This window comes from Perca fluviatilis, chromosome 3 (genome assembly GCF_010015445.1).
Source record: "Perca fluviatilis chromosome 3, GENO_Pfluv_1.0, whole genome shotgun sequence".
Taxonomy (NCBI): Eukaryota; Metazoa; Chordata; class Actinopteri; order Perciformes; family Percidae; genus Perca; species Perca fluviatilis.
This window is the reverse complement of record NC_053114.1, coordinates 5,734,406-5,759,175: the sequence shown is the minus strand read 5'-3', so window position 1 is coordinate 5,759,175 and position 24,770 is coordinate 5,734,406. Positions and strand designations below refer to the sequence as shown.

The following is a 24,770-nucleotide window of genomic DNA, read 5'->3' as shown; positions in this document are numbered from 1 at the left end:
TCTGTTGCTGATGTTAACAAACAACAGAGTGTAAATGATCTGGAATCTGAACGGATTTAGTCTCTCTGACTTCTAGACGTCACCATCAGCCTGGTCTATATCCTTGACGTTACACTTCAGGGATTGCTCCGGTGCCGCAGGAAATTCCGCCGGATGCATGTATTTTCCGTTTCCTTCCGCTTTCTTTGTGTTGGAATTTTAAAGACTATTGTTAACTGCTCCTCAGATCTCTGCAGGGTAAATCCAGACAGATAGCTGGACTATCTGTCCAATCTGAGTTTTCTCTCGCACAACTATTTTGCAGCAGCTCTCTGCACAGCTTAGCTCCGCCCATGACGATTCTGATTGGTTTAAAGAAATGACATGAAACCAGAGCACGTTTTCCTCCCAATCCCCAAATGCTATGTGGACCCAGACCTGTATATACTGTATACTGTAAATGGACAGGTCTATGTAATTTTATACATATCAAATGATAATTTATCGAATAAACTAAAACATGACACTGAAATTAAGGATCAAGCAGACACAAAACACTTAATTTAGGGCGCAGGGCCTTGGGAGAAACGGACAAAGGCAGCCTTTTTCAAAGAGGCCACTTGCAGCTCTGTTTTTAAGGCACTCTTCTTGCAAAAAATTTAAATTTATTTCATATCGGAATCTTAGTACATTAAAAATAGAACTGGGCAGCAACCCACACGTAGCGGCACAAATGGCCTTCTTCAGGGTACACAGCAGACTATTTGTGCCGCATGCGTGGGTTGCTTCCGAGCACAACTTTCTTTTCTTCTATTTTTATTGGATTGGTATCCACTACATAAAGCCTAGTCCATATCTATATTATATTTAACAAAGGAATTGTAATCCATTGCGGTCAGCAACACCCCATAGTGCTCCATTAATAGAGAGAAGACAAACAAATCAGCAGCGGTCAGCAGAAACATTTAATACCAGGATCCATCTTTACAGTGTCAATTGGCTTAGCATTAGACATTAACTTCTACATTGTGGCAACAAAATTAGGATTTTGATGTTAATTTATTATTTTTAACTTTATTATACATTTATTCAAATTCTATCACATAAATTACAACAGTAACTACTGTAGTTACCCATTTAGGCAAGACATTATCACTCCACATTTCCTGCATTGTTATGGTCATATTTGACCATAGAAATCAATCAGAGAATTATGCACTCACATTACTTGTTACACTTACACTATGGATCGACCGGCTGTAATTCCCTTAAATGATGGACTTTGTTAGATTTTTTTTTTATTCCATAAATACGTGGAGATTAGTGACTTTATCAAGGTTTTAGCATAGCTCCCCCCAAATACCGTCCCAACCTCTATCTATGAGTGCTGTGTTAATGATGTGATAGGATTTTAGTAGTATTTACTAGTGGAATTTAATTGTCTTGAAGATTGTTTTATTGTATTTTTTGTACAGCACTGTGGTCAACTTTTGTTGTATTAATATGTGCTTTATAAATAAATTGAACATTGAACATTGAACCTTCTTGCCACACCAAAGTGTGTCTCAATTTGGATACTTCTGTGAGTACATTTACATGCAGTACACTGTGTTCACTATGTACTCACTTGTAGTGAGTAACATTTGACAGGGTAGGGTTGTCTCAACACGGCTGTTATGCACTTACTGGAAATTATTCTCCACATTCTTTTTTAATGGTAAATTGCAGCCAGGTGGAGCATTACTGCCTCATTGGCACACAACAATGTATAAATTACATTTGTATAAAAACCTCGCAAACTCTGGCTAACAGGCTTGACTGCAGCCAAGATGATTATATTCCAACGTTGGAACCCTCCTCATATGATATTTCAAGTACTCACTGACTTGGAGTTTTTTTTGGACATTTCTTACCTGGAACTATCTTCAGCACAAGTCAATGATGCACAACCAGATACGATTTCAATGTTGACAGATTTGATATCTAAGTTAAAAGATCTTCTAACTAGATAAGAATGATATCCTTGAGTGGATATTATCATTATGGTGGTTGGTGGAGGGAAGGAGGGGAGCTGGGGGCATAAGGAAGAAGGTGGAGGGAGGGATGGGGGTAGTGTAAGGGGTAAGGGATAAGGGTAGAGGGATAGGCTGAATCAAAATGTTTTTTTGCAACCTGTATTGTGTATGGATTTGAGTTGTAAAATGATGACGTTGTAATAAAAAAAAATAAAAATCAATGATAAAACTTTGTAAAGTTCGGTTTTCTCTGTTTCAAATCACAACCACTGCACCTTCCTCGCCCGTCACATATTGAAAATACATTGGTGGTCCCATAGCTGTTGCTATGTAGACCAGTGATCGAGAGTAGTGTCCAGTAAGCTGTCAATCTTCCTCTATAATACATTTAATACAATCAATTCCATTTGATATTTTTTTATATTCTAATAATATTCAAATATTTAATGCTCAATTGCAGCCTGTTAAATAATATACTCAGGCTTATGCATTGTCAATGCCACTACAAGCATGTGGTTGTTGTTACACATTCTGTCCACTAGAGGGACTTCTAACATTAGCCTGGCCTTGAGGGGACCTGCACGCAACTTTGTTTACGTTAATTTTCCAGCGACAAACACAAATCAACAGAGAACTCTGTAATGAAACATTATCTAACAAGTGTAGTGAAGCGGCTCTGTTGTTAAAGCTAACGGTGGTCGGTTGCACAATGATGACAGCCGAAACGATTTGTCATAAACTAGGTAAGTAACAAACGATGCTAACTGCATTAATAACCAAGCCAAACGGTGCTGTCACTACTATTTTAGTGATTTATAAGCAACCTGTTTCTTGCAGATTGTCACATTACTGAGAATACAGCTATTAGACTGTAATCTATGAAGTCGAAGTAACTCTGACAGCTGTAGGGCAGCTAACATAAACTTTAGCTTTCTCCATGAAGCTCCCAGCTAAGCTAATGTTACTAAACCTTGCGACGCAGTTAGAAAACAAGAATGAGCTAACTAATGTCAACATAAGAACTTTGGCTCGGTGGAGGTCGATTTCAAAGTCATGTTAAAACTATTTCCCGTCCTCGTTACGATTTCCAGCCGCAGCCTGTCACTCCCCATGTACTAACGTTACTCTGTATGTAAAGTTAGCTCCGCAATGTTGTACTTACCTTAGACCTCACAATGCCTTGTGTTTCTCACTCCCGCTAAGTTATTTTTCATAAGACGTGACATGAGTGACACATGCGGGTAGGCCAAGGTGAGAAGAGGGAGATTAGCTAAAGTTAGCTGACATATTTATAAAAAAAAGTCACATTCAAATAGTAATTTTAGCATTCGAATAGTATTGTTTTTTTTTACTATTCGAATTATATTCGAATTTCGGTATTTGTTCCAACAGCCCTAGTGTCCAGCATTCCACACTGAATGTTTTCACCGTTTCAAGTGCCGCATTCGGTTACTTATAGTGCGCTGCATTTGGCCATACTTCGTCAGCGTAACCACACTATGTACTCAAAATAGCAAGTGTAAGTACAGAAAAACGCGATTTGAGAGCGTAAGGCTAACTTGAGGCCAAGTGCACTCTGCAGCTTACAGGCCTGTCCCATGAAGGAGGCACTGAGAGCTGTATGATTATAACTTTACTCAAGATAATCGAATCACTACAGCTTAGTCTAACTATCCCTCTTGGATTAAGGTCAGTATCCTAGTTTCGTGAAACCCATTCTCACCAACCCCCCATCACCATCTAATCTCCCACCTAGGTATGTATACCCAGCCCCAACCCACTGGTCCCCACCCAAACCTTTCAACCCCAGCTAGCCTCTTCTGACCCTCAGACTCTCAGGTCTTTGTTGAGTCGGTTCAGGGCGTCTTCTACAATGTCCAGCTCATGCCGGATGTCTTTCACCATGTCATTGATGCTGTTGGTGTCCTTCAGGACGTCCACGCTCTGGGTGTACGGGTCGTAGCGTACCGTGAATGGACGCCAAATGGTCTTTGCAAACTCCCTGCAGACACAGCAAAGTCAGTTATAGCCACAGCCTAGTTCAACCTTCTACATCGCTGTAGCATTGTAGCTAAATCATCCAACCAGTGTTTTGTTTATAGTCATTTCAATTCAAAAACATTATCTCAAAATGAAAAGTAAAATTCCAGGATCCATCGCTACAGTGTAAATCCCCAACAAAGGGAGGACTTTGAAATACACCGAATTTTAATTGAACTAAATACATGAACATAAAAATCACACTGTGAGTTACCTCCTAGATGCTTGGGTATGCCAACTGTCACAACATGGAGACTAAAAAACAATTTGCTGTTGGTAAAGAAATGGTTCACTTTTCTTTTTGGGCAATGCACTTATTTCTACTGACCTCATTTTGTTCTTGGCTTCCTCAAAGCTCTCGGAAACAAAGTAAACGTCTTGGAACGTAGTTATTTTGCACTCCTGGTTACAGGTCACCACGGGGTCAAACGGAAGGATATTGGCCTTGCCAGACAAAGCATGCTAATAGAAGAGAGAGAGATATTGTAGACCTTTACTGAGATAATGCTGCATAGCCACTTTATAATTAAATCAAGCCTGTGTATGGGGTTTTTGTTCACAGTTTTGCATTTAATTATTCCATATTTTTCAATTTGTAAATGTGTTTTCTCTGTTTACGCATTGAGCTCAGGCTCATACATGGGAGGGGTAGAGTACGCACAGCAGGGCAAGGAGGCATTTTATTGGATCTTTCCAAGCGGAACGCAAGGCTCTGATTGGTGGGCGTTTTTTACAGGATTACAGCAGCTACAGATGACGGATCTTTTCAGAGCCCATAAGTTATTTGTTGCTGCCGGGGTGTAAAGACTATTTGAAACAATATATAAAAAAAGTGTTTATTGGAAATAGTTACCAACCCTGCCTTAAACCTGGTTGGTCATGTAACATAGTATTAGTTGACTACATGAGAAGGCTACAGCAAGGTTACAGTAACGTGGATTAGCACGCACACAGAATAGGAGAAATGTCAAGTGTTTTGTCTTTTGTAGAAATATTTTTATAAACTAGATGTGTTATTTCAGTACTAAAGATGTATTCCTTGCACCATGTATAGACTTGGGGAAGACTTTTGTTTGTGTGTTCTCATCCTGCAGCTCAGAATAAGTTGCAATAGACAGGCCTTATAAGGAATGGTTAGATCATTGGCCACACTGTTAGTAAAACAAAACTGTGTGTGCGTGTGGCTATAGGTATGTGTGCCTCTGTGTGTAACATATCATTTTGTTTAAATGTATGAATCCAAGGATGTCAGGTTTTTCTTCCTTTTAAGCATGTATGAGCTTTTGAGCACGCGGAGGGTGTGTGTCTAAAGAGCTGGAAACATCTGCCCGGAGGGAGGAGAGGAACGCCTTCCAGCCCAGAGGATAAGAGATGTGGATTTTGGGCTAGACGGGTTTCATAATTTGACGGAGACTTTGAAACTTTTTCATTTTGTGAAACCACAATTGTGTTTTGTAAACCTAAATGCTGGACTTTCAGTAAACTTGCTTAACTGAACTCTTCGTCTCAGATTAATCCTTGTGTTCTGGCAAACTTAAGTCCGATGAAAGAAGACGTGGGAATTAATAAATTGGGAGTCAGATTTGACAGGCCTTAGGGCCTTATTTTAGACATAATTCCTTACACTTTCCACTCAAAATTCACTTCGCTGGTAGTAAAAGCTAGCTAAGCATTTCCTCTGAACACCTATTGCTTTAGATTAGCTGATGTAATATGGATTTGATTGGTTAGGTCAGTATTAGTTCATTCATTTAAATTATTATTAGGAAAAATAAATCAAATGTTCAAATACTGTTGCTATATTTACAATCAATGGCTTTGTGGTAACGAAGGAACTATAATATGAAAAGAAAGTGTTTCTCGGTCCAGAAGTTATGATCCAAAAAGGCCACATCTTCAGCAAACTTTCTTTGAAATCTTTGCATTTTTTGAAGCATATGTAAGAAAACCTGAGCAGGACTACTATCAGTTACTCATATGGAAATTCACAGTATAGAGAAAGTGCAGCAGACGAACCTGTAAGCCCTGTTTAAAGTTAGACAACAGGTGACGTGTTACCTGGAGTTCACTGATGGAGGAGAGGAGTCCAGCTCCATAGGCCCTGAGCCTGCCATCCTGCTTACATAGACCAAACTCCACTGTGAAGAAATAACACTAGAACAAAACAGGTTGTCATTTTGACATCATCCTAGTCATACACAGTCTTAGAATGTAAGTAAAAGATGTCAATAAACCAGGGGTCTTCAAAGTATTTTAGGCCAAGGACCCCATAACTGAAAGAGAGACGGAGCAGGGACACCCTACTACTTATATTGTATAAAGATTTAGTTGCATATTAAACTGGGCTGGATAGCTGAAAATGGATGGATCAGTATTTATATTTATACATCATGTTTTAATGTGAAACATACCTGTGAAAGGCACCGTGTATCCTTAAGCTTAACTAGAGCGAAAATATCAATATTGTGTACATTTCTTTTTTTTTAAACATTTTTTATTGTTTTGGTACATGACCATCCAACACTTACAACATCATGAACAAATGGCAGAAGTGAAAACAATAATTAAAACATTAATAATACTGAAAGGACCAAAATAAGTGAACAAATAAAGAAATATAGATAGCAATAAAAATAAATCTTGATGTAGATTACAGCGTTAATATTGTGTAAATTAAATTATTGTTTGTTTTTTACGAATAGGCTGATTTATCTTTGCTAATAATATGTTGGATTCACGGTAATGTCTATTTTCAGGCATATTCTAATTAAAAAAAAAAAAACTTTCAAAGAAATATCAAACAATACTTTGGTGGCCTGCAGCAACTCTGAGAACCCCCTAGGGGCCCCGGACCCCCTGTTGAAGATCCCTGCACTAAACAAGTTATGTGTGTGCGCATATGGTAAGGATGTGTTAATATATATGTATGTATATACAAAATACAAATGCGTATTTGACAAACTTGATCATCTGCTCTCAATTTAATCACTGTTCTTGTGTTCTATTGTTTTAAGGGTGGTTTATAGTATCCCACCTGCTACACCGCTACTTCATAAATGCAAAGCACTTTCCATTGCTATGCTGACTGACCGTCACATGATAAACTCACAGTTGCTGCTAATGCTGCTAATGGGTATTGTAGCTTCCCGGCCCCGGCAACTTTGAAGAAGGAAACATGGAGGACCGCACATTATCTTAATACATTCTGCGGCGGAGAGGGACAAAAAAAATCTACCGGGAAATTTTGTCAACCGGCGCTCGGGGGGCGGGGGAGAGATGAATGTTCGGAAATAAGAGGCTGCTGCGCAGGGGCGTCGGACTGAGGGGTAAAAGGGGACTGAGTACCAGGGCCCTTATGTGAGGAGGGCCCAAAAAGATGCTAGAATGAATAGCTGTGGATGCGGGGAGGGGCCCATAGAAAATGCCTTTCTACAGGGTCCAGAATGTTGTGCTACGCCCCTGGCCCACTGTAAAGGTTAACTTGACCAATGGGCAGTGGCCGGAGCAGCCTCGAAACACTACCGGCCCAGCGGGAAAATTCCTGACTCTGCCGATTGCCACTCCGCCTCATGCACGTATTCAAAATCAAAGTTTCAGGAACAGGAGTCTTCTTCTTCGCCCAGAAACAGAAAAAGGATATTGAAAAGAGCAAGAGACCGGCTTTTTGAAGCTTGAAGGCTACCGTAGCTGTAATACGTAATTTGAATTGCGTGGTGCGAGAGAGTTGATTGCGATATATGATCTCAACGCTAGACGGGTGAAATTCCTACACAACAACAACACAAACTCCTTTAACTTATAAGGAAATTCCATTACAGTGTTTCTGAGGTTAGATGGCATGTTCAACTCATTCATGTAGCTGATTTGCTGTGTCAAGGTGGAGCAACCTTGAAGAAAAAGAGAAAATGATTGCAGTGCATTAACATCGTCTGCTTGAATGGGGGACCATTGAAGGATTTTGTCCATGTAAGCACAAGCAACTTTGTGTTCATTCCCAAAATGTTCAGCAAGAAGGGATTTAGCTCTTTGGTATCCCTGACCAGAGGGTAATTGCTGACAACTCTTTACAAGGTCTCTTGGCTGACCCCTAGTGTACTGCTCCAGGTAGTGCAAACAGTCACTAAAGTTGCTGGCTTTTCCTTCCACACCATTTTCAAAAGCTCGAATAAAGGACTGAAACTCAAGAGGGTCACCATCAAACACAGGAATATTTCTGCCTGGCAGGGAAGTTGCCAAATTTCGCTGAACCAAAAGTGCAGTGATGTCATTCTGTCGTTGCACGAGGTTTACAATGTCACTCTGGCTGTTATTATTGCTTGCTTGGTTCACATCAGGTCCATGTTGAGCATCATAAACCACTTGTGTCATTTGTGCTTGGGTATTTCTGGTTACTGGTCTGATGTCAGTTTGTGTTACTGCAGCTTGTTTAGGCCTCACAGCCACTGCTTGTGTCCCAGGGTGAGATTGGCTTTTGACATTACTTTTATCAACCCTTTCTGGTACAAAATAATCAGCATTAGGATTTAATCCACTTGTTCTTTGGGCACTGCTCTTTTTAAAATATGAGTTCATTCCATCAGACACTTTAGAACCAGACTTTGAGTTCTTTTCCAGCACATGAAGTTTTGCATTGGCTGCAGCCAGTTTTGTTTCCAGAGCCAACTTTTCCTTTTCCCGTCTTAGTTCCTCCTCTTTGGCTTCCAATGAATGTTTCTTGTTTAATGCAGCCATGCGCTCCTCATGTGCTGCCTTATTAGCCTCTCTTTTAATTCTTGCAGATGAGGTGGACGATAATCTGGATTACTGAGAGTGTGGCCTGGAATGAATCTCTGTCACACGTGAAATGTTTGAAGCACTGTCCTCAGGTTTAATATCCTCAGAAGCCACACTTTGGTTATCAGGAGGTTCAACATCATTGTCCTTTAATTCCACATATGGGTGGCCACTGGCCAGCATCCGCACACCAACTCTTCACCTCTTCAGTGAAGTCACAAAACACGGTTCTTTTTTCATGAAAATATTTCTTTTGTCTTTCAACTTCATCCTCTGGTAAATTCAGATTTAACATGGATTCATGCGTGTCATTAGCTTCCTCGTGACATTTGAGGAATTTCACCAGCTGAGATTGCACACATTTCACATTGTCAGGGGATTCCATCAAATCATGCACTTGTTTCATGTACCTCTTGGCTTGTTTGCATTTTAAAGACCTTTCTTGACACGTTTTCACATAAAATGCCCAGCCTTTCACTGTGAGCTCGACAATCCGCTTTTCAGAGCGTGCAGACGCTGTTTCACTCACGGCCTTTGATGCAGTGACATTATCTCCTTAACTTGGACCTCTTAGGACTCGTTTAATGTCCGCACTTCATTTGCAGTATTTCAGAAAACACAGGGAAACATTTTTCATTTCATGCCTTCCCTTCACGTCGGAGATTTTATGAATGCATGCGGCTCTGTTGAGGTATTGCGCAATCTGGCTGTTCGCGTCATCCAAAGTACAACATTCCTTTCTTTAAAGTCCCAGTGTTCACCAATATGCAGTGAAACAGTGACTCAGGTACTCCAATAGTAAAGCCGTTTTCCAATACAGCATCCTGAGTTCATCTTTTCACATACTGATGCTGTTGCGTGGCTTTAAGCGTTGTCCGAAGGCCGCTGACTCTCCACGATACTCCAGTAGTTGTCTTTTCCTCGTGAGCAATCCAAAACTTCCACAAAGTCCATAAACAAAAATCCACTTCAAGGGCGTTTTTTTTTTTTTTTACTTGTGTATGGCGATTTGTCCTCAGATTGAACAAAACAAACTAAAAACTCAAAGTCAAACAGCCACTGAGGCACCGAAGGAGGAATCTTACGCAGAGGTTAAAAACGTTCATCGTCCAGGCAGAGATGGCATTTTTTTGAGGTTTATTTATCCAGTTCTCGGCAAACAAACATTCCAAACAAAGGAACAATGGCGTATCTAGGCTCTGGTAAAAAAAACAACATCAGCCCTCCCCAGTGTCTACCTCCTACATACCTGAACACCCAAATATGTAGACTTCACCTGTGGCTAAAGCGTGTTTTACAGTAACCGCAACCCAGCTGGCACGTGTATATGTGACATCATGAAATCGCCCTAACTATTCATACCCGCGTGGTGTTCCCGACACTAGCTGCCGTCTTCTCCTGAACAGCGGTGGCGCTAATGAGCAAAGGCTACCGACTTTGCTCTTTCTACGGACTAGAAGAAGAAGAAAAAGGTAAACAACGGCAGAACTGGCAGCAGCATTGACGTCAATGCTAAGATTTGATGCGATGACCTACTTGGTCGGATCAAGCCTTTCATTCACCATAAAAGAACTCATCTTAAGTTCACAAGAGAGACTTGCGCAACCTCTGCTCGCTCGCCATAAATCCGGGCGCGCCGGCAGGATATTACGTCATTTTGACATCACGATGGCGTGCGCCACCTTGGATGCGGCTAGTATACCGTACGTTTAAGGCTGCTTGGTACTTTCAAAACAAAAGCACTAACAGATTCTTAAAATAACCAAAATAAAATACTAATGATATCAACAAGCTTATGTAGCAGTATGATTCAGGCAAAACATAAGTTAAATAAATAAATAACTATTAAATATAACAACACAATGAATAGCTCCATCAATAACAAAACAATGAATAGCTCCCACACTGAAAGTCTAGGTAAAGCAAAATAAGTGATTTCTATCTAAACGAATTCTACGAATATACCTATTGAAAACATAGACTGTGTGTAGTACTGGGTTAGCTGCGGCAGTTGGAAATGAGAGCGGGCTGCACACTGTCATTGGCTGGGGGTTACACCACCTACGTGAGGCCCAAAGACTTTTTGCTGTCGCCCACAAACGTCCCGCACTCACCAAAATCAGAAGAAAAGAGAACATACAGGCAGAGGGCAGGCCCTCTGCAGATACAGACACCACCACACACTTCTAGTGGTCATAAGTGACAATTGAGAGGTATTTTATATTATAGTCTATACATTGTTTTTTTGTGGAAAAGACTGCATATTATACCTTTTAGGCCTGGTCACATCAACATTTAAAATGGCAACATTTCACTGGACTGAAGTAATCAGTGGATTCACTAGAGTGGTCAAAGTTTAACTTTGGTGAACTTTGACAAACAAATCTTGCTTGTATCTTTTAAGCAGACCCAAAAGGAATCTGCAGATTCTTTTTTAGGTTTCAGCGCTGACCCAGAATGAAAATCTGCGAAATTTAATGGAATTTTAGGATTACAAAGAACAATTTAAAATCGTTTAAACTCTGCAGAGGTGTTGTTGGCATCCTGCAGGCACAGATTTCATATGGGCCTGCCGCATAAGGGATGTGGGGCTAAAAAGACACCTAGGAGACACCCAAGCAGTCAATATGAACATGAACTGGTCTCTGCTGTTCAGCAGCCAAATCATGTTATGCTGGTTTTGTTTTAGCACTACACTGTACTTAATTGTTACAGCACCTAATCTTAACACAGAAGTTCATATCGACACCACAAAAATAAAGTTTACAATAAAAATATTCACCCTTTTTAGTTTTGGTCGCCTCTTTGGTTTTGAGTGTGTGTGTGTGTGTGTGTGTGTGTTTTCTCACCGTGGCCAGTTTCTGTACAGCATCATCTGAAGCTCCCAGCGATGCTAAACCAATTTCTTGAGAGAACTGGGCGAAGCTGGGCTCAGCAAGCAGAGGAACGTGTCCCAGCAGCTCATGGCATGTGTCTCTGCATCAAACACACATTTCAGAAGGAAAACGCAGGTATATTGCTTCACTATTACTATTAAATGAAAGTCTGTGTGTGTGTGTGTGTGTGTGTGTGTGTGTGTGTGTGTGTGTGTGTGTGTGTGTGTGTGTGTGTGTGTGTGTGTGTATACTCACGGTTCAGGTGTATACAAAGGCTCGGAGCTGTGGCGGACATACTGAGTGCAGTGGAATACTCTGAAGGCCAGACCCGCTAGAAAGTCTCTGGGGGAGAGGTACCCTGCTACTGGCCGAATGATGAAGCCTGAGCGCTCTTCACACACACACACACACACAATAATAACACACACACACACACACACAAACACACAAACAAACACACACACACACACACACAGGCCTGTTTTACTTTACTTTGGTTTCCCGTTTTTGTCACAAAAGGTAACTTTAGGCAGACAGAGCGAGTTTTAGCAGCCTGGGGCAGCTTTTGTTAAATTCTTTTCGATGGGAGTAGTGAAGCATTTTGCTAAGTAGCATTTTCTTTTCAACTTTACTGCAATTTCACAGCAAAATAATAATCATGAGTAATGATTCGATGATTGGCTAGCTAAACATTGTGCCGTTGGCAGGGTTTAGGTTAGGCAACGTAACATTAACGTTAGCTAGCGGCTACCTAACGCTGACGTTACCTAGCGCTAGCTGATACTAGCGATTTGTAGTCGGCAACGTTTTTTGGGCTTCATTTAATAAACATAACCTGTAGTAGTACACAATCGTATGTGTATTGTTTTGATTACAATGTGCGGAATCACTTTACGTTGCCTATTAATGTCTAGTTATTTATATTTCTCACCGTTAATCACTGGCGTCTGTAAAGCATCAACAGGGGTCGCCATTGTTGTTTATGTGTGTGTGACGTCAAAAACTGTAACTGGGAGTACAACGATCTGGTTCGAGTTCACGAGTAGTAATGGTGCGTTCTTTTTGTCTTGTAATCGCGACTAGTAGCTCGAGCGTGACGTCACATTTGTGTCGAAAAACGAATAACCGCGGGTTGTTGCATTCTTTTTGTCACACAATACTACGAGTCGGAGAAAAGATGGATTTTTGTAACATTTTTAGTAACATTTAGGATTCTATTCACCCAGTTATTGACATATTACACAAATATATTTCACAGTTTGATACATGAAAATTACGTTTTGATTAACGTTAACGTTAGGCTACTGCTCTGCTTTCTGCTCAAGACTCGGCTTAAAGCCATTGTTGTCATATAGCAACCGAGCGTCTCTAGCCAATTTCAGCTGCACAAGCTACAAAATAACTAATTAGGCGGTATTTAACTCATAATAAGACTGTAGTGACATGCCTATAGGTAGCAGTATACAGTGCTATGTGTATGACTTCTTCATTTGGTTACAACAAAGACAAAAGTGCTTAAAATTGTAGAAAACCACAATGTTTACTACGTGTGATGCACGACGTAGCCATCTTTGAAAGTGAGCTCGGGGTCCTCTGAGTTCAGACGACTTGACGAGTCTTAAATACGACCTCGGGGGCGTTCTTTTTGCAACTTCCGTGTTGTAACTCCGGAAAACGACTCGTAGATCGACTTCGGTGGACAAAAAGAATGCACCATAAGTTACGGGTTTGACTGCCATTCCAGGGCACTTTCACGGGCAGAAGGTTGTGAAAACATAAGTTATGGGTTGCCTGGAACACAGCATACGAGTAGGGAGTGTGTTTGTGAGCGAGTGAGCGAGTGACGGTGATTAGTTCTGGAGCGAGTAGCAACTCTAGAGGCATAGTGGGAGAAACAAAGTGTCTCCCCTGTGCTTTCTGACCACGGTGGGAAATCTGTAGCAGGAAAAGTTAACCCGCTCCTAGATTTCATGTTGTTTATGGAGAAGGAGAACCAAGAAATGAGTCGGGGGGGGGGAATGCAACGCTACCAAGCCACGGCCGAGCGTAAATCATGCTTTACCCTTGAGGAAGTGTGAGACGTCCTCCAGCTGGGGGATGTTGTCCTGGCTGTAGTTACAGTGTTTGGTCAGCAGAGGGAGGTTGTTCAGATACTCCCTGCAGGCGTGGCTGGGGTACAGCTTGTTGAGCTCCCTGAACACCACGCCCCAGGTACGCACCTCCTCAGTTGTGAAGTCGATACGGAGAATAGGATCGCCACTGACCGGCAAAGAGTTAGTTAGCTCATTGACGTCAAGATAACAATATATTATACAACTTTGAGAGATCAAATAAAAACATGGGGGAAACAATGTAGCAATGTCGCGAATTAATAAATACGGTGTAATGGTACGGCATTGGTGTATCCCAACAAGCATTACTTTGGTTTAACTCTTAACTTCATAACTGTCAACAAAGTGTTTCTTTAATTGAAGTGGGTTAGATTAAAGGTTCTCTAAGCGATGTTACACGTTTTTTAGGCTACAATATTTTTTGTCACATTTAGCAAACATCTCCTCACTATCCGCGAGCTGTCTGTCCCCTGAACACACGCATTGTAAAAAAAACGCATTGTCTCACAGATATTTTTTTCCGATCGCTGATTACAGTAATATAGGTAAGCATCTTTAAAAACACATCTTCATCCTTTAAATGTAGTTTACAATCAGGGCCGTAGCCAGGGCAACCTTTTAACTGAGGTCCAGCACTCTTTACCCCTAACTGTAAGTCACGCATTGCCAGATCTCCACAGCACTGGAGTATCATGGTCTGGCTACACAAGGTAACATTCTGATATAGGGGCTAATAATGTTCGGCTTTAAAAACAGCAAACTAATTTAAAGCTACTCCAAAATAATTGGCTGATGCACAACTATTGATAAATGTATTAAATACAACCGTAATATACCGGACCTTGACAAAATGAGGGAGGTGATCAATAAAACTATGTTCATCTTATCTGTGAACATTCCACTTGACTCTAAGATGATTTTGTTGCACCTGTATCCAACAAATCTAAATCTGAAACCCCAAGAATATAAACTTATGGATTTTGCTATCAGCAGGCAAAAAGGACTATAGCTCTCATTTGGAAGAAAATGGAGGCGCCCAATTGGTGCTTTGATTGAGAATATGGTGCAATGTATGTCCATGGAGAGAGTGACATATATACTGTATTGTGAGGCAAATTGTGGGTGTATGAGAAAATCTGGATGCCATTTGACAGATATGAATTTCATTCAAATTGTATTTGAATGAAAATGAATAAAAACATTGTTATTAAAAAAAAATCATGTTCTGCTTTGTTTGTATTTCTTTAAATCCGGCACTGATGTAATAATGTAAATGTTTAGGCCTACTTTCATTGATCCAGACAAGACTTTAATGTTATGCTGAGACATTTTCATGGGTTACTTTTTGTTTTGAAATACATTTATGCAACTATTCTTTATATTTAAAACATAATTTCATTCCATACACACTCAACACCCTTTCTTTGTTGGGTCTGATTTCTAAGGACAAGCCTTTACATGAAAAGCAACTTCAAATGGGAATAAATTTGAAAAATCACACAAATCTTTCTTATTTTTCAATACTTATTTGCTTGATTACCCAAATATTTCAAAATTTGATCTTTATGCTTTGTTATCCAGATTTTTTTCTCTCTTCCTTTTAATAGCTTATATGTTATATTTCACAATACTATTAAAATGTTTTTTTTTCACTGGCAGTTCCTAATTCATTTAGTCAGTTTTGTGTAGATGATGCATATATAATAGAGATGTAGTAGATGGGGTTGTAGGGGAACCTGTTTGCTTAAGTGTGTTTTGATATTTGATATTTTGCCTTTATTGATTGTTATTGTTCATGACCTACCCCAAGATGAGATTGCACATCAAAAGGGGTTTATCCTTACATTATGGAAATGTCACCAAAACCAATTTCATGCATCAAAGCAGAAATGAAACAATTTGCATTCGCAGTCCGAGAAACAATGGAACTTACATTTTGTAGCTCATAGCCAAATCAGCAAAATATTTTCTTCTTTTACGGTAAATGTTGTCTTGAAATCCCTGCAAAAACACACTCACAATCTCAGTTTACGTTTTCACACTTTCCTTATTATAAAAGTGAAGAAAGTATCAGAGGTACTCTGTAACCTACTGTACATACCGGATGATCGGCATCTAATTCAGAGCCGTACATCAGAACCCTGTTGGAAGACAGATCCAAATCAGAGATCTTCTTAGGGAACCAGGGCACACTGGCCATATCTGAAATACAATTCAGTTCAAGTTCAAATTTAATTATATAGCACATTTAAAAACAACTCTAGTTGACCAAAATGCTTAAAAAAAAAAAAAAATATATCAAATAACCAACAGTCGAAGAGGTCAAGGTGTCAAAACTCAACAGGAATTGAAAGCCAACAAATAGAAGTGGGTCTTAACCCTTGTGTTGTCTTCCCGTCGACTGTGCAACTTTTAGATTTTCTGGGTCAAAATTTAAAAACTTTTTCAAAACTTTTGTTGCTCCCCCCCCCCCAACGTTTGTCAATTTTTTTCTGTGCCTTTTGACCTTTTTGTGGTTTCCACCCCCAACACACACACACACACACGTTTTTGAAGCTTTTGCGAAAAATTTTGTCACTTTTTTCAACGTTCTTTCATAAAAACATGTTTTTGAATGCTATAAAATTGAATAAAACATCAAAATGTAAAGAAAGTAGTGGGCTGATAATTTATTTTACTTGTGAAGAGCATCGTGTGGAACAATCCGCGTTATTTTCCTGAAAATTTGGTTGAAAGAAACCCACTTTTCTGATAAAGAATAATTCTTTAATGGGTCAAATTTGACCCGAGGACCACACGAGGGTTAAGCAAGGACTGGAGAGTTTCAGCGGTCCAAGCAATTCTTATATTTGAATCAGTAAAGATCTAAAGATTTGGAGCAGCCACCAAAAAGGCCTCGGCCACCTTGGGACTGCAGATGAAAATTTGCCTAAGGCTAACTCTGGTGCAATGCATCAAATGGTCACATTTATGTTTTAATTGCACATTGTCCCTTACAAATAAAATTTAAACTGAAACTTTATTTTTTAACCTGGATCTGGGAACATGGGGGAGCGTCTGATTGGACTTTGGCAGGAGTGTGAACAAGTGTAAAAGCCAAAACAATACTTTTTTTGGATATCAATTTTATAAAACAGAAATAACATTACGGCACAAATCTTTTGCTTATTTTTCAGCTCTTACTAGGTGAGCCCCGTGTCTATGCGTAACGTAGAGTTTTTTCCTGCGTGTCTCTATGACGTATAACGTTAGACAGCCAATCACAGACATTAGATCTTGGTAGAAGCATGCTGCATGCTTATTGGCCCACTGACGCTGATGAGATTTACTACTTAGGTATTGAAATTGGGTATTGAATGACGAGGTATTTTTTTCAATACTCGATATTAAGGAGACAATTCGGTCAGTGCTTAAAAAGTATTGCCAGACCTTCCTCCACAGCGCTGCGGAGAAGGGTCTGGCTAGTCCACACAGCATTCCGGGATGGGAGAAAAACGTGCTCTGATTTATTGGCATTTCTTTAAAACAATCACAATCGTCTTGGGGGGTGCTAAGCGCCGAACGGAGCAATGGTGCCGCTGCAAAATAGCCTCGGGAAGGAACTTGTTTTGGTGGAACATGTGTACGTTCAAAAGTTGTTTTAATCGTGCAAGAGAAAACTCAGATTGGACAGATAGTCTAGCTAGCTGTCTAGATTTACCCTGCAGAGATCTGAGGAGCAGTTACCCATTAGTCCTCATAAATCAACCAGAATTAGAATTTGAATTTAGAATGCTAACACAAAGGAAGCGGAAGGTGACGGACATCCGACGGAATTTCCGGCAGCACCGGCGCAATCCCGGAAGTGGGATGTCGTCGATATAGACTAGGCGGTGCCTAAAAGGTATTGAATTGGCTACCCAGCCCTATACACTATTAATGTTGGTGCTATATAAGTTTTAGGCATGAATAGATAACTACTCTTATTGTAAATCAGTTCAGTCAAAAGTTATATGGCCTACCATCATCAGGTAAAGTGGAGTCCTCACATGGAGTAATCTCAACAATATCAGTATGCTTCCTCAGCAGCTGAGTCAGCTCCTTGAGCTGTTCATGGTCAGTGTCACAATCCACAAAGATCTCAAAGTCTGAATTCCTTCGTTGGGACTTGCGGGACTCAATATGAATAAGGTTGACGTGTTTTTCCTGCACATACATACATACATAACAGACAAGATGAACAAAACGTGGGAAAAATCCAATCTGGATCAAACGCTTCCGGAGATGATCATTTCAACAGAAAAGATTCAGCAATTTGAATTTAAAGATGACAGAGCATGCTTTTAAAACTGGATATATTGTAAAACTCCTACCTGGAAAAGCCTGAGTGCTTTGACGAGACCACCGACTTCATTTTTCAGGGAGAAAATGATAGTCGCAACCCTTTTCTCTGAGCTGGTGGGCCTTCCAGCGGAGACGCTCCTGTTTTCCAGGTTCTCATCACATTTACTGAATGTAACCTTTAAAGAAGAGTATAAACAAGGAAATGACCAGATTTTTTGATTTATTTCATTTGAAATATGACAAAACATAACCTTATCACAGAAACACTGCAGTTTAACACTGTGATACAGAACAAATGCATATTATTAACGTTAGATGTTCGATTTTGATTCACAATTTGTGTTGCAGGCTTGTTGTTTCATGCAATTTCGGTCACTATCCTGGTGACTTGTAAAACATTAATGGAAACTGTTTAGTCCAACTCTGCTTTAATTTGCGGGTGTATTAAAAAAAGTTTTAGGCGGACGCTGTCCGGGCTGTCAGGGCCACGCCAAGACCCGCCCTTCAATAGCATTTATTGGCCAGGCGTCCATGAGAACGCAAGGTAACGTAACCCCATTTGTACAGGTCCTATCCCCTGACCAATCGGCTATCTTAACCTTAACCACTCAAGGTGAAATGCCTAACCCCAACCAATCGAGCTGCTTCGTAGGGCGGGTCTTGGCGTGGCCATAGTGGGATTCGTAATCTTGCGTCCTGCCCCGCCATTTTGAAAGCAGCTGAGCTAACAGCTACGTTAAGTCAGTTAGCTGGCCCGTCTGGCTGGGCAGAGGGCGGCTGAGCACACGTCCCTTGAGTCGGTGCATTGACAGCTGGGTTAAAACTGTACCTAGTGTGTGGGTTGTGTGTGTAGATTGTGTTTCATAGACGATCTGGCAACATGGCTCATGTCAGACAAACATCCAAAACTTATAGATCTTTGCAGGGTGCCATTTGTGAAGAAAGCACAGGGGGTGGGGATGTTTTTTGATCATGCAGAACAAAACAAAACATGCAAGAATTAAATCCCATTTCCAATACCATGGATATAGTACCTCTCGGCCAGCCATGCCAAAACACTTATTTATGAACTTCAACATTCAATGGAAAATAATTTCAAAATTAAATAACTCAACGTGGTGTCAACATAAAACATAATACACAAAATACAGCGCATTCAAGACGCATGACGCTCCGTCTTTCTGGCTAAACTCCACTACCACGGCCCCTGAAAGGATCGTCATCTGGCGGTGCCTGTACCCGGCTCACAGTCACCTAATGGTGGCTAAACAACTGCCGCTGGGAGCCAGCGTCCTGGCTACCAGCTCTGTAGCCGCTAAACGCATATACCAACTGCCACTCTGATTTTATCATTCTATGGCACTATAGACTGTTCACGTTACAGCGCTTTACTTAGTTTTAAAATACTTCTATTTTAGGTATATAAAGTCTATTGGTGAAGTAGATGATAACTTCGAGGGGGGGTACATTTTCTCTCCACCGGGGATAAAAAATAATTCAGCAGCAGCAGGGATATGTAGACCAGAAAGAGGGAAATCCCATGCAACCCCACCCGGCAAATCGCACCCTGGATCCATGTTTGACGATTATTTATATTCAAGTTTGAGGGCCAGGCAAGTTTCCTGGGAGAAACAACGAAACGGGACTGTGCTGGGGGACGGCCTTAAAACACAGGAGAAACCCGAGAGAACCGGGAGCGTTTGCTTGGCAGGTATGTTGTGGGATGTAGCTTGTTTGATCCTGCTAAATGAGATGTTTTAATTAATCTATTTCCATTCAGTCTTTATTGTAAAACATGTATTTCATAAATTTGTTGTTCTCTTTAAAACCTCAGTTTGCACACAGCCCACATTGTCATCTCGAGTGTACCTTTTTCCATTAGCCATCAATTTTCGTAAAACGGCCCATATTTGAGCTTTATATAGTTGATTTCTCGCATAAAAAAGTCTCAGAAGTGAATTTGGTAATGAAACATTGCAGTGTCTGGAATATGAGATTCTGTCGCTTCTCTAATGTGTGTGTATTGGGGATTCGCTCAACCAATCAGCGCGCGTCTCTAATGTGTGTGTATGGGGATTCCCTCAACCAATCAGCTCATCTAAATATTCATGAGCATACCATATTTGGAAGAAAAGCTCTTGTTACAAATAGGGCCAAAACACAGGGATGCATAAGAGCCAATACAATATCAACCAGGCCATTTTCAGCCCAACCAGTGTTACATACCCCATTAGGAGACCATAAGGAACAGTGTGAAATACCCTATACAATCATTCTATCACCCCTTTAACGTTAACAGTACATATGGAGAAGCCACAGAGACTAAGAAATAGCGAGTGGGAAGTATTGGGTAGTAATATAGTAACATAGTTACATAATGTGATTACCAAAAAATAAGTAACTATAATAAACCCAGATTACATTTGAAAAAATGTGTTGTTAGATCATAGGTACTGTACATTTTCTAGGATGACAAGATTACATTTTTGATTACGACTTCTAAATATGACAAATTCTTTGTTTCATACCAAGTTACTCCTCACAGGTTACCAGTTTTGGTAATGGTGATTTAAATAATATGTTTTTTAGATTTTTAATGATGATTTATGGATGATTGAGTTTTTATTCACATTCACATATTCACGACGAACATTTTGAGTGAGTGCTCCTCTTGCTTTACAAGAGCAAAGTCCTCCAAAGTTTTTTTTATTACAATATATAGGAACAATACAGCGATGTCAGATTTACTAAACAACAGACTTGTACCTGGAAAACATTTAAATGCTGATGAAAAAAAAAGTTGGAAACTTGGAAAAAGACGGTAGAAAGAAGGAAGTAAGGCAATAATAGGTCGAAAATAGTAATACAAACTTCGAAAAAAAAACACAGTAGAAAGAAGGAAGGCAACACTAGGGCGACAAAAGTTAAATTCAAATAAGCGACAAACTTCGAAAAAAGTGATAAAAACTCAAAAAAAACTAAAACAGAAAAGAATCTTTGAAAAAAAGAGACAAAAAAGACAGTAGAACTACAGCCTTGTAACTGAAAAACATTTTGCAAAACATGTCACGTACCCCCTGCAGTCCTCCAAAGTACCCCTGCAGTCTGTGCCTGAACTGTTTTTGTAAGGGTAGTTTGATATGACAAATGTAAATGCTGAATATGCAAAATGCATTTTATCTGCATTGGAAATGTTTTGAGATGTTTTAAAGAGAAAAAAAAAGAATATTTGTGGACCTCAAATGTTTGTGGCTGCATCAAACAGTATTGTAGCACTCAAGACTTGGTCTTAAGACCAATTAATGAAGGTCTTGGTCTCGGAATCGACCACATTTTTACTCTGTCTCGGTCTCGGGCTCTGATGAAGAGAACTCTGGATTTTATTTCAAGACCGGTCAAGACCACAACTGCAGAGATCTCACTAAATTGCCTCTGCATTGTCTGACTTTATGTGTTAACATCATTACTGTAATTGGATGTAGAACTTCCTGCTTCAAATGCAACCAATATGGGAAGAGCTTCATCCCTCAAGTAGTCAGACTGTTGAACAACAGAACATTATGCAAATTTTTCACACTGAACTGAAAATGCACTCCTGCACTTTTTCTCTGCTGCTAAATTATATAATTCTATATATTCTACATCCACCTCACTGTGAACAATCAGTGCTCTGATAGAAGTCTACTTATGCCCTGTCTTTTGTTGTCTGTTGTCTGTCTTGTCCCTTGTCTGTCTTAAATGCTCTACTTTAAGTAGTAATTGCACTTTATGTATCTTTAATGTGTGTGCACTAAATGTAGCCTGTTCAAATGTCGTTTTTATTCAAATGTCGTTTTTATATATTTTAAATGTAGCACCACTTGACCCTTGGTGAAACGTTGTTTCGTCTCACTATATACAGTGTATATGGTTGAAATGACCATAAAACCCACTTGACTTGACAATTTTCACGGCAGACATGTTGACATGTCATAGTAGGAAAAGCACAGGTGTGTTCAAACCCATTACTGATGGCTGCATTCCACTTAGGAGAGGCCCTGGTATTGTGCATGCTGACTCACTGAAATAGCTTACTGGGACACTTGATGAAATTAAGCCATCTTTAAGGTTATCAATTTCAGCTGTGCTTTTCCTACTAGGACAAGTCAAATTGTCTGCTGTGAAAAAGGTCCATAACTTGACTCATTTCTAATTTGAAATGTGTTACTGTTAACCCCCCTGTCCCCGCCCCCTTAACATGCACACTCCCAAGAAAGTGAATCTCGGAGTCAGTAGAAGAAGCTCAGTCTGCCGGCACTGGTCTGGTCTTGACTCGGTCTTGCCCTGCCTTGGTTTTGGTCTTGACTCGGTCTCAACCCCTCAAAGTCTTGGTCTTGACTCGGTCTCAACCCCTCAAAGTCTTGGTCCTGTCTCGATACATTTTGGTCTTGGTGATGACTTGGTCTTGACTACAACACTGGCGTCCCAATTTTTTTATTATAAAATGCTATATTTTCAATGTTTGATTTTGATGTTATTCAAAAGTAATCCAGAAGTATTGAGATTAGATTACATATTCTTTGTAACCCAATAGGTTACGTTACTAATTTGCTTTCAGTAACTGACTTCATTTCAAAGAAATCTGACCCAGTGGGTATAGCACGCAGGAAATGAGAGGAAAAAGTTGAGGCTGTTGGATGCATCAACATTTTCCTCATTCACAAAGAAAAACTAACTAAAGCACAATATATTAATTTGTCATGCTCTGCCATTTCTGAAAACATCAGCAAACACTCTCTATACTTCGAAGGTCGTGAATACCGCAAGAGGTGGGCATTCATATAGACTATTCTCGTGAACACTACAAACAAGACCCCATTTAACCCTCCTGTTGTCCTCGGGTAAAATTTGACCCATTTTCAAAAAGTCAGAAATTTGGGTTTCTTTTTTTAAGATTATTTTTTTCCCTTTAAAGGGGGAGAGAGATGGGGAATGACACGAAGCAAAGGGTAGCAGGTCAGACTCGAACTGCGCACCGCTACAGGACTCAGCCAACATGGGTCAAACGCTCTTACTGGGTGAGCTAGAGGCCACCCTAAAATTTGGGTTTCTTTCAAGCAAATTGTCAAAAAAAATTAATAACGTGGATGGTTCCATACAACGCGCTTCACAAGTAAAATAAATGATCAGTTCACTACTTTCATTGAATTTGGGTGTTTAATTCAATTTTATAGCATTTGAAAAAAAATAACTGAAACAACGTTGAAAAAAATGACAAAAATGTTGGGGGAAAAAAAAACAATAAAAAGCGCAGAAAAAATAATGAAAACAATCGAAAAAAACTGAGAAAAACGTCAGAAAAAGTGTCAAAAACTTCAGGAAAAGCAACAAAAGTGTCAAAAAAGAAGGCCAAATAGTTTTAAATTATAGAACCAGAAAAACCAAACGTTGCATGGTCGAAGGCAAGACAACACAAGGGTTAAAGACAGCTTTACTCGATCTCGCTTTCCTTATAGTGCAACACCGGTGTTGTGTCGAAGTCTGCTCCCCCATCAAATGGTGTTTCCCTCCTGTTGAATTGCGTAGCGCCCCCATCCATAGTTATGGTACGGATAAGCTTTGGGTTTGACTGGGGAACAGTCTTCGACACAACACCTGCCAGCTGCTGTCAATCAAACACAGCCATTGAGACGAAAAAGAGCATTACTGATATTCCCCCAAAGACCTCTTTTTCTTCCTTTTCAATGATAAAAAAAACCCAACTATAAACAATACCTTTTAACATGTCGACATTATCTTTGACTACAAAAAGAGCTGACTCAGTGTGATTTTAGTTTGTTGTCGTTTGTTGATTTAAGTTTATTGTTTCACTTTGTCAAACATGCTTGCAAATTAGAAAATATGCCATGCGATAACTTCGTGGAAAATCGCGATATTACATGCATAAATCAACAGATATTGAAGTGTACGCAATTCTGATGTTTTCAGTATTCTGCTAAAATAAAACAAACTGCTTGATGAATTTAAAACAAATGAAAGGAAATCGTTTCCAACGTTCTTTCATTGATCAAATTGAACATTTAATTGAATATAAAAGGCAGCACTGAAAACAGAATGAGTGTCTCTGAGTGGCGAAAAGCTGCGACATATCGCAATGTGTTTATTGCGGCAGTTGATATGACGATGTAGTGGAAGTTTCCTTTGCAGAAGGGGTAAAGTTTTGAGAGTTGAGTAAAGTGAAACAAATAAGACAGTTGAAACTAAACCAAGTTTAGTTTTTTGTATTTTATTAAAAATATATATTTGCAAATATAGGAGCAACATGATTTCACAAAAGGCACAGCAGCCCAGTGTGGAGTCAGTCCCTCAAATGAGTGAACAGAACACTAGGCTTATATGCATCTTCAGAGTGGCTTGGCTTATTATGACGCTACAGTTCTTACAGGCAATCTGATACACATGAAGACAATCAGGAAAAACACAAGAGACATCTCGGAGCCATTTTGCCTCCTCCTCCCTGTACGACTTTCACCCCCCAGTTACATCTCAAACTGGTATGGGAAAACTAGAGATAGTTTGAGGGTGACCTTGTAGCCCCTATCTGTTCAGACAGACAGTGCTCACATTATGTTCCAGACTTTGTGATTCTCATTTAGTTAAAATCAGAATCTCCA

General features: G+C 39.9%; 1 protein-coding gene across 1 annotated transcript in view; it reads right to left on the bottom strand.

Moving 5' to 3' along the window:
- Positions 1-926: 926 nt before the first annotated feature.
- The window catches only part of LOC120556426 (tryptophan 5-hydroxylase 1-like), a 24,960-nt gene continuing 1,116 nt past the window's right edge, over positions 927-24,770 (bottom strand). Inside the window, exons 3-12 of the mRNA XM_039796036.1 lie at positions 18,147-18,293; positions 17,796-17,979; positions 15,896-15,996; positions 15,728-15,795; positions 13,746-13,942; positions 11,939-12,074; positions 11,657-11,783; positions 6,093-6,188; positions 4,363-4,496; positions 927-3,996 (exon numbers count right to left, since the gene is read on the bottom strand). Of these exons, the coding sequence (XP_039651970.1) occupies positions 3,822-3,996; positions 4,363-4,496; positions 6,093-6,188; positions 11,657-11,783; positions 11,939-12,074; positions 13,746-13,942; positions 15,728-15,795; positions 15,896-15,996; positions 17,796-17,979; positions 18,147-18,293 (1,365 nt within the window). The 3' untranslated portion in view covers positions 927-3,821. The remainder of the gene's footprint in view (positions 3,997-4,362; positions 4,497-6,092; positions 6,189-11,656; positions 11,784-11,938; positions 12,075-13,745; positions 13,943-15,727; positions 15,796-15,895; positions 15,997-17,795; positions 17,980-18,146; positions 18,294-24,770) is intronic.